We start from the raw sequence: 14,406 nt of genomic DNA on the forward strand, positions 1-14,406 counted from the left end.
ATCATGTGGAACTGATAGTCTGCAGGCAGTAGGGCACCAAGAAAAGAACAATAAAAAAAAAATACACAAAATCACTACTTACCAGGCACCCAGGCCAAACTTTAGCCTTTCCCTACAGTATGAGGGGCAACTACTGTTAGGTACTTACCATAAATGTAGACATTCAAGTAGCTTCAATGTTGAACTAATATCTTTTGAGATTCTGCTAAGCAGAAGTATATGGCCATCTTGAATACCAGAGAATTTCACCTTCCCAAATAGCCCAGAGGAAGCCTCCACCTTACATCAGAATATCAGAGTTGTAAATAGTTGTCAGTAGAAGCAACCTTCAGATCTTTCTTGCCCCTAACCAAAGATACCCTCTCTCAATGGCAGCCAGGAGCACAACCTGACAGATATGTTCCCAGACTGCAGGAGGGGGAAATGGGAAGGGGACCTAATTGGTGGTTACTTACTTCAAGCGTGGGAAGAGGACAGAAGGAGGCAGCAGGGTGTGAATTGATACTGCATCAGTGAAGCTATTTGAGCATCTACATTTATGGTAAATAACTAGCACAATTCTACCATGTTCTTTGTGGTTCACTGCTGCAGCAATTCTTAAGAAGATTACCAGAGCTGAAGAGAGTTGGGAGGCTGGTCTGGGAGAAATCGGCCAATGCAGGATGTCTGAGGCAAACTTTGCCCTGGCCCTGTATGCAGAACCTAGATTATAAGGTTTAGAGACCATGTGGAAAGAGTCCAAATGGTTGCACCCCCAAGATGTTATGACTGGGAATTCCTCTATGGAAGGCAGTGGTAGTAGCTGTGGCCCTAGTGGAGTAAGCCTTGATCTTATGAGATGCTGGCTTTCTGTAATGGGAATAACATAATGAAATGCAATTTGCAATCTATCTGGCTATGTTCTGTTTATTTACAACCCTCCCTTCCTTTCCATTTGCAAAGGCTACATGCACCTGGTCAGATTTTCTTTAGGATTTGAAACCTGAACAACTTATGCACAATCGAAAGTTGCCTACTTACCATAGCACAAGATCTGTGTGGTCTTCTTCCTTCCACTTCAACCTGTAGGTTACTGGATCAGAACCTGGCAGCTCAGAAGCTCTGCCACCTCTTCTACAATGCACTGCCTCTCTTAGTTTTCTCAGATCACGTTTGTACTATACTCTAGAAACACCTGGAAAATACCCCAATATTCAAGAAGGGCCGTAGAAGGAGTACCAGTGTTAGACCTCAAGCCAGTCTGCAAAGTCCACCAGGAGACACTCAATAAAGACAACAGTTTGAAGGGGGAATGAAGGGAAGGATGGCTGAAATGGATCTAAGAAGACAATACAGACCTAGCATTATGATACATACATAACTTGAACCCAATGTTGTCTCAACCTTTGGCTCAGAGTCCCCAGCCAGTCGAAAAAGGTGGCATGAAAGAACATTCTGCAAAATGGTGGAGCTAGAAAGCCTAGATCTGGACTGAATACTAAACTTGTAATGGGCCACAAAGGTATGAATATTAGACCAAGTAGCCATTGCACAAATATCAAGTAAGGAGGCCTGGGCAAAAAAAAAAGGCAGTAGAAGTAGCAATATAGCAATCACTCTGTTGAATGGGCTTTAAGTTTACTAAGTAAAGGAATAACATTCATAGAATAAACTAAGGAAATACAATCCAAAAGCTATCTGGCCAAAGTTATCTTAGAGACATGATTATCCCAGCTAGTGCCAGAAAAGGATACAAAGATTTGGTAGGATTTTCTGATTGATTTGGCCCTATCCAAATCAAGTCTCAACAGGTAATGAATATCCAGACAATGAAGCATATACTTTCACTACTGAAATCTGGAAGAAAAGAGGCAGATGAACTGACTGGTTCAGGTTTGACTCAGAGGCCACTTTAGGTAAGAAAGTATGGTTGCGTAAAATCTTACCATTACAGGAGATGTCCCTCTTTTCACTGTTGCAGTATTCACGATCTAAGGGAATTCCTGGTAAGGACAGCCTAATGTCCAGCTAGTATATCAAACCCTTTACATCCTCCCAGCATTGTACGTCAGCCATATGTTCACCATCCAGGCGTAGGGCATAAAGGTGATGTACGTACACTGAATACTCAGAAGTGACGTGCTTCAGGAGAACTAGAGCAACTCCAGGAGAAAGGAGAACTGCACATCCATGAGAGAGAGAGAGAAACAGGAGAGCAAATAAAGGCAAGGTGGCAAACACCCTTCAACCAGCAAGGGTTCCCAATGGAAGACAAATAAATAAAGGGGGAAGGAGGGAGGGTCTGAATACTGCAACAGTGAAAACAAGGACATCTAGTGTTATGTCAAGATCTTACACAATTTACTATGTCCTTTCAGATCACTGTTGCAGTATTGCATCACCTATGAGAGAGTACCAATGCTACTATAAAGGATGAGAGGAGGCAGACACAGAGAATCCCTCCACAAACCCAAGAACGATATCCCTGGAAAATCCTGACCTAGGTCTGGAAATGACATCCAACTTATATCAGCTTCAGCTTCAGTGATGGATCTAGTATATGAATCCTTGAAGAAAGACCCAGAAGAGGCTACTGCCCTTGCAGAATGAGATCAAACTGAAACAGAAAGCTGTTTACCCTGAAAAGAACAGCAAAAGAAAATGGCCACAGAAGTCCAGGAGGAGATGGTTTGCTTAGAAACTTCCAAACCCAGTGTCCTGGAATGAAAAGTTGCTCAAATTTGTGGATATGTTTTGTTTTATTCAAAATATCCAAGTATATTATCCAAAATAATACCTGAGCTGCCTAAGTTGATTCAAGATGTGTAGAACCTTCTCATTGAGCAAATTGTGAAGAAGGAAAAAGGGAAGGAAGCTGAACAGAACAGACTGATTAAGAGACAACTCACTGACTACTTTGGGCATAAAAGAAAAATTAGTACGCAGACACCCTGTTCGTATGAAAAATCAAAAAAGAATGAAGATGTCATTACAGCCTGAAGTTCAAAAGAATGTCTTTCCTGAAGTAAGGGCAACCAACACAATAGTCTTTCAGGTACAATGATGTAAAGAATAATAATCAGGTTCAAAAGGAGCCTGAGTCAATTTTTCAAGGACAAAAGTAAGGTCCCAAGTGGGAGGAATAGATATTCGCATGACCTGATATGTAGGACACCTTTAAGGAATTGTTTATCTTCAAAATGAGAGGCCAAGGGTGGGTTCAAAGGCAGACAAGCAGAGATTTGCTTACAAGTGAGCTTTAACAGAAGAATATGTCAAGCCAGCATGGCACAGTTCACACTGCGAAGGGAACCTGATGATGCTTAAGACACCAAACAGAAAATCTTTTCCATTTAGACGTACTGGATTTTCTAAACCTCTTTTAGGCTCAGATTCAATATTTAAAAGCTGAAAGTCCAAATGTATCATTACATTTTGTTTTATACTAAACAAGTACTTACATACGATATCACACATTTTAAAAATGATTCACTATTCATTATGAGGCAGCTGAGGCAACTGTTATTAATATTGTTGACATTCATTAGAAATATTTACACTGTTATCATCTTAGACAAGGTGCAAACCAATCAAACCTTAGAAACATCTGATGCAAGAAAATTGTTACTATGAAATTATGTAATGTTAATAATTTCTTAAAAAACTGTAAGCATCCAATTAAAACTAAGTGACATCTTTGTGAGAGATAATGTAGACCCACACTGTTACAATTTGTAGTAAAATGCCAAAGGTTCAGACTGTTAGCTAAAAAGTTATGTACTCACCATAACGTTCCATCTGTGTTGTTCATTTTCATTCTTCCTCAACAAGTGGGTACAGATCTAACCCTCGGATCTGACTCAGCCACTTTTTACAGCTTGTGACAACTGAAAATTCTCAAGCTCCTCCCTTACACATAACACTCTAGTCCCTTACTACACCCCAGACCTTGTTTGCTGACCTTTTTACTTATTAGAAACTTAGGAACAATCATAATATGAGAAACCAATATCTGGAGATCAAAGGTAGGAACAGAAGTCACAAACAAAATAGTAGGGGGTTGGAGGGAGGGGAGTTGAGGAAGAATGAAAATGGATAACACAGATGGAATGTTATGTTGAGTTTTTATCTGGTGTTGTCAATTTTCATTCATTCCTCAATAAGTGGGACAGAGTCCCCGGGTACCTGAATCCCAGGAGGACTCTAAGGAAGGATATTCCTGAGCACTGTTGAGCCGAAGGCTGCTCTTCACCTACAGACCAGATCCAATGTTGTTGTTGTATCTTTCGGCTTTTCCCGGTTAGGGGTCGACACAGCAGAACTCCGGTCCGCTAATGATTGGCAGTAGATTTTTATGTACCGGCTTGCCAGGCTTGACGCACAACCTTCAACGAAGGTACGCCCATTCACGCATGTCTCCACATAGAAGACGCTTTAGCTGAGAATCGAATAGGACGTCTTACTGTGAGACAACACTACAGCAGCACCACCACCGCAGCTAGACCAGATCCAATTTGTAATGAATAACAAAGGTATGAGGATTAGCCCAATTTGCAGCAGCTCAAATATTGTCCATGGAAAATCTGGATAAATATAGTGATGACGTTGCCATGGACCTGGTTAAATAAGCTCTTAAAGCTTTTGACAAAGACAAACCCAACCTGTTGTAGACAAAGGAAATGCAATTTGTTTTGATTTCACAAAGGAGACAAATAATTGATCTGATTTTCTTAAATTTTCCATTCTATGCAAATAGAAGTGCAACTGTCTGAACATCCAACAAATGTAACATATATTCTTTTTTGTTCGTGAAATTTGAAAAGAAAAGTGGAAGATTGACTGATTGATGTTGAATTCTGACACCGCCTTAGGAAGGAAGGATGGGTTGGTTCGTAACAATACCCCATCGTTATGAAAAATCAAATAAATATAAGGGGGCTTAGAAGATAGTGCTTGAAGTTCTGAGACTCTTCTAGCAGAGGTTATGGCTACTAAAAAGAGAGTTTTCCAGGTTAAAAATTTTAGTTCACACTTCACTGATGGTTCAAATTGAGATGGAGTTAAAGCTTGTAGAACTAAATTCAAATTCTATTGTGGAGTTGGTTCTTCAAAATGGTGTCTGAGAAAAATGTTCCCCTTATAAAGGCCTTTGTTTACTGCTATGTGAAAATTAGAAATGGCAGCTAGTTGTACTTTAATAGTCGAGGAGCTAGCAACGTCCTTAAAATTTATAGCCAAAAACTCAAGAACCTTATGTACTGGTGCTGAAAAAGGGTCAGTGTCTCTCTATTGTGCCAGAAAACAAATCTTTTCCATTTACTTCTGTAAATCTTCCTAGTGGAAGCTTTATGGGAAGACAAAAGAATGTGACTGACAGGGGAGGACAGCCTAGGCTGTCTAGCTATCAATGGCAGTGGAGAAACAATGCAGTCAAGTTTAGGCCTAAAATGTCTGGGTGAATCATGTCTGCCAGATGAGGCAGGAGGTCTGGAACTGGATCCAGAATCCATGGTGGGTGAAGTAGATGAGGTCAAATAAAGGGGAAGAAAATCTGTCGCGGTCAATAAGGGACAATGAGGATGACTGTGTCCTTCAATCGAGATGCTTTCTGGAGAAACTTGGGGATTAGAGGAGTTGGAGGGTAAGCATAGAGGAGACTGGTGGGCCAACTGTGGAGAAGTGCGTCTCAGTGATTCTCCCAGTGGGGGGACCAGGGCAAAGAACCTGCTGCACTTGTTGAGGGGAGACACAAAGAGACTGCAGCAAGGTTGACCCCATTGGTGGAATATCTTTTCTGCAACTTTCATGTTGAGATACCACTCGTGAGGCAATAAAATGGACCTGCTCAACTTGTCTGCTATCCCGTTGGATTTCCCCGGGATATGTGTTGCTGTCAGAAATCTCTCGGATGAGATCACCCAATGACACACTTTCAGAGCTTCTCAACACAAAGGGCAAGATCTGGTTCCTCCTTGTTTGCTAACGTACCAGACTACTGACTTATTGCCTGTTTGAATCACAATCTTCCCAAAAGGAACAGAGTTTTGAAAAGCATGCAATGCTAGGAGGAAAAGCTCTCATTTCCAAGACAATAACATGCATGTTAGCCTCTTCAGGGGCCAGGTGCCTTGGACTGTCTTTCCCAATAAGTGCCCCACCCCACCCAACTTGGGAAGTGTCCATGGTCACTATGGCCTTGGTTTGAAGAAGAATGAAGGGATGGCCTTGTAAATTCTGATCTGACTGAATCCACTACAAGAGGTCATTTTTGCATGCTTGATTTATTCTGATCTGGGTGCACAAAGACTGGTGCAGTACTGAATCCTGAGTTGCCAGGGCCCATTGAAGAATTCTCATATGGCTTCTTGCTAATGGAACTAGAACTATCGCAGCAGAAATCACTTGGGTGGATAGCGAAGAATTTTGGATTATCTTTTTGACTTGAAACCGAATAGTGTGTACTCTTGTTAAGGGGAGGGAGGCTGTCAATGAAACCGTATTGAACAAGACCCCTATGAACTCTAATACTTGAGAAAGTTCTAGAAGAGATTTGTTGTGATTGATGGCAATTTCCAGGTGAGAACACAGTTGGAGTACATAAAGTGATTTTAGCAGTAGATGCCTGGTGAGAGCAGTTATAAACCAGTCGTCCAAGTATGGAAACATCTGGAATCCTTGTAGTCTCAAGTGAGCTGCCAGTACTGCTATGCATTCGATGAACACCCTGGGGACTGTGATGAGGCCAAAGGGCAGCACTATGAACTGGTAATGAAGGGCTCCCAACTGGAAACATAGGTAGCTTCTGGATTATCTGTTCATTTTCATTTTTATATGATAGTACTCATCCTGAAGCCCTACTGAGCACATCCAGTCGTTCTAGTGCAGAAAAGGCAAAATGGACTGAACTGTGACCATTCAGAATTTTACGTACTGAACTGATTTGCTCAGGATGCTGAGATCCAAAACTGGCCTCCAGTTCCTGTTTTCTTTGGCACAACAAAAGAATCTTAAGTAGGTTTCAGATCCTTTCTGGTCTGGGGGATCTATTGAATGACTTTTTTCTAGCAGCTTTTTTATTTTTTGTGCTGCTTCTTTCCTCTTACTGGGTGGAACATCAGGAATTTTGTTTATCGTTGGGGGGGGGGTGAATTACATAGCCTCTGGAAATAACCCTCTGCACCCATGTATCTTTTGTAATCTCTAGCCAGGCTCTCTGGTGCAGGGAAAGAAGACCCACGACTGCCTCCAGAGGTGGACAATCACACCTCCTTTCAGGAGTGCTGGTAGGACCTGTCAGAGAAAGTGTCCTTAGATTGTTGATTCTGCGGGCCTCCTCTGAGTTCCCGCCTCTACCCCTGGGGAAATTATCATGGAAAAGACCCTAGGACTTTTTGAACCACATTTTTCAGCCACCTCTCTGATTCCTAGAGAAGGTTCTTTGAGGAGTCAAAAGTTGTACGCCCACTACAGACAGGATCTTGCCTGGATAGCGTGTCTTTAAACTTGGGGCCAAACAATGAACTTCAGTCAAAGGGAGCAATGATGAAGGAGGACTTGAAGGGCTCCGTGAAATCACACAGGTGCACCCCAAGCATGTCTCCTAATGAAAATGCCTGAACCCGCCGCCCTTGAGGTACCTTCAGCAACATGTGAAATGAGCCTCATGGACAAATTTGAAATGGACTATAGGGTAGCCAACTGTGAGATAATAGACATCTCTGCCTCATAATAAATGATCCTGGAGAGGGACTTGGACAGTTCTTTAATCAAATCCCTCTGAAGTCTTGTGAAGTGTGTCAAATAATTCAGTGACCTAAGTGCAAAAGTCACTGAAGCAAATAACACTTCCCAAATCTGTCCAATGTCCTAGACTCCCTTGTTAAGTGGCTGAACAGGGGAAATCTGTTCTGTGAGTTTTTTTTTGTGGCTGCACTGGGACTGCTTTATTGCAAAATTCCTTAGGTTTAGGTGGTGCCAGGATCCTGTCTGGTCTCCTAGGGACTGGCTAAACAGAGTCACGTTCCTTCCACTCCCACCGCAAGATCAAATCAATGAGCTCATTGGTGGGTGGAGTAACCAAGGAGGTAAATGGGCCATCCCCTAAAGGCTTCCAGGAATACAGATTCCTCTTGGTAAGGGCTATTGGTAGACCAGCCACCCCTTTGCTTGAGTATATTCAGAATGCCTCCAAAGGAGACATCAACAGGTGGTGATTTTGGGGACCATTCCCCCTCATCAAAATTGGTATCTTCCATGACCGACTCTTGAGGAGAGTCTAAGTGACTCTTCTTGTACTCTCTCTTTTTAGGAACTTCTTTGGTGGGATGTTCCGTAGAAGTATCAGACATATGAGTATGCTCTGTTGGGTAGTCTGGAGACTTTGGGTTGGCTGTCCCTGTGGAGTAAAATGTTGAGACTCAAGGCACAAAGACAGATGAGACTCTGAAAAAGGATCTGGGGGGGGGGGAATCGGTGGGATGTTCCAGAGAAGTAGCAGACATATGAGTATGCCCTTCTGGGTGGCCTGGAGACTTTGGGTTGGCTGTCCATGTGGAGTAAAATGTTGACACTCAAGGCACAAAGACATATGAGACTCGGAAGAAGGATCTGGGGGGATCGTTTTTCCTCTAGGAGCACAGAAAACTATCCACGACCTCAAAGGCAGAGTGTCCCAGAGTGAAAGAGGTTGACAACACCAGAAGACATGCTTCTGGACCGCTAGCTCCTTCCGACCTTAAGACAACCCCCCACGGCAAAGGTTGTAGTCCAGCTGTCCAATGCTGAGGCTCCGAGGGGCAGAGAGGGCTCCAACAACTTCAAAGTCAACTCCAACACCTGTCAAGGATGCTACGGCTCTGAGAGTCATCCGTCTCTGACACACTTGGGAGCCGGTTCACTCAGAGATGATACCGGAGTGGAAGATACAACAATCTTCGGATCCGAAACAGATGGCTCCAGGATTCTCAGATCCAACTGCTCTGAAACCATGGGTTGGATTGGAGAAGGAGCTAAAATAGGTGCAGCAGTACTAGTAAAGGTCTCCGGACCCTATGGGGCAGGAGCTGGGAGAACTCCCATATGTATTTGTGCTGACAGGAATTTCCTCTTCATTCTATCTACATCTGCTTCGGTCAGACTTCTGGATGAACAAGAAGAGGAAGCAACTGAAGAGGCCCTAGAATAGTGACATTTCTTGAAGAAAGGCGATAGAAGGTGGGAGTGTACTAGATCAAGAGATGAAACATATCTAGTCCAAGGAAGTGTCTTCGGATCTGAGTGTGTTGGATCTGACAACATAGATCTGGCATAAGGAGCCATTGGATTTGAGCATTTTGCCTTCTGATGAAATCAGATCTGATCACTTAGATACTTTAGCAGGTGGTTCTGCAGTCTGAGCCGAGCTCAGAGCAGAATATTCGGCAGCATCTGAAGGATGCTTCTTAGTGTCTTTTTTCTCAGTTTTCTTGGGGGAATGAGCCACAGAGATTGATTCAGAAAGAGTTGTAGGAAGTAATCCTTTACAATATACTATGGCCTGAGGATTAAAGACTATACATATCTCACAAGATGCATTCAAATGGGCTAGGCCTATACAGTACACACACAAATCATGTGCAGCTGAGAGGGGAATTTTATGCCCACAGGCCTTACATTTTTTAAATCCTGATGATTTTTCAGCCATTCTGCAGAAAATAAATCTCCCACTAACAAGAAAAAGGAAAGAAAAATCTCTCTTTTTTTTTGGAAAGAAAGGAAGAAAGAGGAAAAGTTACCAACGGTGGTAAATGAAAGAACTACTGCAAGAGTACAGAACAACAAAGAAAAATACCAACAATGGTAATATTAAATTAGAATAAAAAGTGTAGAAAGGGTAAGAGAAGAACACATTATAGAATACAACAAGAAAGACTAGATATATATACTCTACTTTTATTCACAAACTAACACCAAAGCTCGAGAGCTAACAGCGACTATGTCCATACGCGAAGGTGGCAAACGAGATCTAAGATACGATAGGGGACTACAGCATTATGGGTAAGGGAGAAGCTCAAGATTTTTTAGTATCCATGAGCTGTAAAAAGTGGCTAAGTTGGATCCAAATCCACCTGTTGAGGAACGAATGAAAATTGACATCATATCTGTTCTTTCAAACTAATAGTCTGCATGAAAATTCAGTAATCAGTTTTGAAATAATAATTCCCTTTTTGCAAAATAAATAAATAAATATAACAAACAATAAAACAGAAAAAGGAATTTTGAAGCTCATGTTTATTTATGTTTACTTTAAGGGGTGGTTAAAGAAAGAGATTAAAAATTACTACAGGTCATATAATACATTGTCTATGAAATAAACTGTTGTCCACTTTTCTCTTATAATGTCAGAGTGTTGTTTTATTATTACTGTTTCCATGACAATGGTCATGCTATCTAACCCAGTCCAGATGCTTTTGTCCATCCATCAGAATCAGCACAGTCACAACCTCTGGAGGCTATATGGAAACTCACAAAAGATGCCACCCTAAGGTTCTTCACCACAGACTATCTGATCCCCACATCAGAGAGCTCTGCCAGCTTTTCCAGACCCTGGTTCAAAAGAGAGATCTAAAGATGAGTTAGTCAAGACAGATGTTTCAGTGGCCGAGAACACATTTTTAACCATCATCTCCAAAACTCAGGACTCCTTAACAGCAGCAGCCTGTTAAGGCAGGCAGATGGTGTAGTCATTAGAAATGTGCTGGAATGTACAAATTACAAAATAATCTACCCTGGGATACATAGTACAGAAGAATCTACCCTGGGACTCTTAGTAAGTCAACTATTGTATGACACGGGTTTAAAGAGGGCTCCAACAGTCCCAGGAGCAAAAACAGGATTTGGATGTTACAGGCTTTAAACTTTTCAACCTTAAGGACAGGTTTCATGGGGAAATAATATAGGAATACTATTTATTTTTCCCCTGAGTATTTTTGTATTAGTGAGTAAGGAAATTGCTACTACATGTCAGCACATAAAGGTAGGAAAGGGTCACTTGCAGAAGGATCATAATGGGGAAAAATTACATTTATTTGCCTGTCTGTCTGTGGAAAAAGAACCTCTGTATCCTCAGAATCTTCCCTTCCATGTAACACTGAAGAAAAATTGTGTTACTAAAAAACAAACACTGCATACAAAAGAAAAAAAACCCACAAACACTGCATATAGCCTGAAAACATCTGACTGTAAACATGAGCAGCGCATATCTGGTGGGTGGCAACACAGAGTTATGCACACTGCATTATGCTCGTGACAAATGAGCTTCCCTTAAGTGCACATCTTTGCACATGAAGAGATCCTCATGTTATATAATACATAATCTTTCAATTTCTTGGGATACCAAAAGGTTTAGTGGACATGGGAGGAGTAGAAGAAATTGCCAAAACTAGCCATAAAGCTTTGCTTTGACTTGATGGAAAAAATGGAAGGTAAGAAGAACAAATTCTCCATTTTGAAGTTCAACCACTGAACATCTGATGGGAGCTCAGTGGCTGACAACAGTTAATCACTCTTGTCATGATTGCTGCTACAACAGATGGTCAAAAGTACATGGGTCAGTGATGGAACTCTAGGAGTTATCAGGTAGCTTGGTTGCCAGAGGGGTGGTTCTCCCCCTTTAGTGTCTTCAGTAGATGACTCTTACATGCTTGCTCCCTATCCAGTGAAGGAAAACTACACAACACAATGATTGACAGATGCAATCTAAGGTCTGCACTTCACTGGAGGAAGCTGTCAGCAATGACTGCCTTCCAGACAAGTTGTTCAAGATATCACCCTATGAACCCCCAAAGTTGCAATCCTCTAATCCTGTCATTTTCTAAGAGGTGAGATGTGCAGACTACGTTTTATTCAAGTGGCTAGATGTAAGAGTTGCCATTTCTGAGTACTTATTTACAATGAGTGTTTCTCACAGAAAGTAAAGTTAGTGCCTGTGTTGGTCCAAATTGCTGAACTGGTTTATACATTTAAAATGAGGGGAAACTTTCATAAGATATATGTTACTAACAAGATCTAAACATTGCCTTACAATTATTAGAAAATAAGTGGGGAGTACAGGGCCTTCAAATGCACATTGTCATGGTATACAATAGAAAGAGGCATGTTCCCATGAGTTACGAATAACAAGAACTTCAGAATCTCCCTCTCTCTCTCTCTCTCAGACACACACACACACACACACACACACACACACACACACACACACACACACACACACACACAAAATCATAACAGCTGCTCTTTGCAGAGTCTACACCATCAGATCTTTCTTTTCTTTTTATGTAATTTGTGTTTCTGATCACTATTTCTGTTGCTTTCTCTATCCCCATCATTAATTCTCCATATTTTAGCCTCTTTTTTTCTGCTCTCCCTACCTGTTCCTTTATTTTATTCTGCGACAGAGTCAACTTAATTATTTTTTTTAATTCCTTAATGCATATCACTGACAGCAGTACATGCTTTCATTAATCCTGATACAGTTTTCTCACAACATGAAGAGTAATGTCTCACAACATGAAGAGTAATGTTTCAGGCCTAAAGAGAAGAATTTGGAAGTCTTGCAAAAAATGTTTCAAACATACACGATGTCCAGTTGGTTGACATAAAATGACAGATGTGATCTACTATTACCTCACTGAAAAGAATAACAAATCGTCCTAAGAGACAATGGCGAAGATGACTGCTAACATTCATTGATAAAACATGCATTTCCAGAATGGAAAGAAATGGAGGCAAGTTACAGGGATTTTCAGTGATATACTACCACAGATGTCATCACCAAAAAAGAAAGGATGCTCCCATTAGACTGTAGCTGGAAGATTCTGGTCCATTTGACTTGCACATATCTGTAATAAGTCTTTAATAAGTACAAGAAATGAATCAATAAAGTACTATCTTTCTACTTACTGCAGTTGGACTAATGTCTTCATGAATGCTCCCAAATAAATCTGGTGATGAAATATCACCTGAAATACTAAAAAGAGAAACAGACATAATCTTAGTAAGCTCTAAGTACTTCATACGTAATCAAATGGAAGCAAAAACAATACTATTAACGTGTGATGTATGTTTCTATATGAATTTCACTTGCATTGTGCAGCTAAAAGGCCAAAGACTCCAAACTATTTGTAGGCACTCAATCAGTGTCATATTATTTTATTTTTCTACTCATTTATTTTGATTACTTGGCAATTAATAAGTGTTTGCAGAGAAGAACTGTAAAGCATCATATTAAGTATACGGACACCAGTCAAATATAATGAGCAGATAATATGGCAGTGTTGATGTTATACAGCTATAAACAATAAAAACAGTAAGGGTGTATAACCATGTTACATTCAACAGAAAATTCAAAAGCCACCAGTGAAGACAAGCAACTGCAATGATGCAGAGGCCAGAATAACAAACACATGTATGTATGACCTGACAGAATTACAAGAAAAAAAATACAGCAAAAGTAATTCATATGAAAACAAGTAAGTCAAACACTAAGCAGAAAAAAAAACATCACAGTAAGACAGATTTTTAGTTTGAAAAAGGTAACTTAAACCTGTATCCATGGCATACAGGGACTGTGCCTTGAATGTGACTCAGGTAATCAAGGCTTAAGTAATAGGCCCACACCCACACAATGGATTAGCTGGTGGAGACTGGAATGAGCAGCTTTAATGTTGGTTTGCCTATCCTGCCTGGCAACTTATCTCAGTAAAAGCTGAAAGTTTAACTCAGACAGACAAAAAGTGCAGGGGAAAACACAGTATGAACATCTTCAGAAGAAAAGGTGCACATGGTAGCAGATGCATGTGAACCACAAAGACATCAATATATGCCTTGTACAGTGGGTGGGATGAAGCAAGGGCGAAGAGGGAAATGGTTTCTCCTACTGTTAAGATGGTAGAATACAAGGCTGTCTCTATCTCTTCTCTCCATCTTGGTGTAGAGGTTGAGGGGAGGCACTGAGACAGGATATGTGGTAGGCAAGGGGGTGGCACCAAAAATATATTAACATGGTTAATGCTAAATGTTGAATTATAAGCTTAACTGCAGCAGCAGTGGTTAAACATGTGTGACAAGTGCAAAAATAAAATATGAGGCAAATGGTAAGTATAAACTAAGAGAGTAATCCTTCACAGCTTTATTCAACATGGGTCTGTCTGTGAGTGTCAGGTGATATATATTTTTTTCTATCCTTTCTAAGTAAGCTTTTGCAGAAATTTACCAATAACATTAAAGTGAAAATGAGCACTTTTAAATTGCAACACATTCAAAATGGCAAAATTTTCTTGTAGCTCTTTCATAATGCTTCATAAACCATTTAATACTGATTTAACGTTTGATTTCCATTTCTTTGAAATTGCTTTTTTTCAGCTTTTAACATAAATATTCTCAGTAATG

At 40.7% G+C, this 14,406-nt stretch overlaps 1 protein-coding gene across 2 annotated transcripts in view; it reads right to left on the bottom strand.

Annotated features, from left to right (window-relative positions):
* Nucleotides 1-14,406, bottom strand: part of EXOC2 (exocyst complex component 2) — a 2,261,550-nt gene that overhangs the window by 706,198 nt on the left and 1,540,946 nt on the right. For both annotated transcript variants that reach the window (XM_044065154.1, XM_044065156.1), the window contains exon 21: nt 12,919-12,985. In XM_044065154.1, coding sequence (XP_043921089.1) covers nt 12,919-12,985 — 67 coding nt within the window. The remainder of the gene's footprint in view (nt 1-12,918; nt 12,986-14,406) is intronic.

Source organism: Protopterus annectens, chromosome 3.part0 (genome assembly GCF_019279795.1).
Source record: "Protopterus annectens isolate FY-2018-M chromosome 3.part0, PAN1.0, whole genome shotgun sequence".
Taxonomy (NCBI): domain Eukaryota; kingdom Metazoa; phylum Chordata; order Ceratodontiformes; family Protopteridae; genus Protopterus; species Protopterus annectens.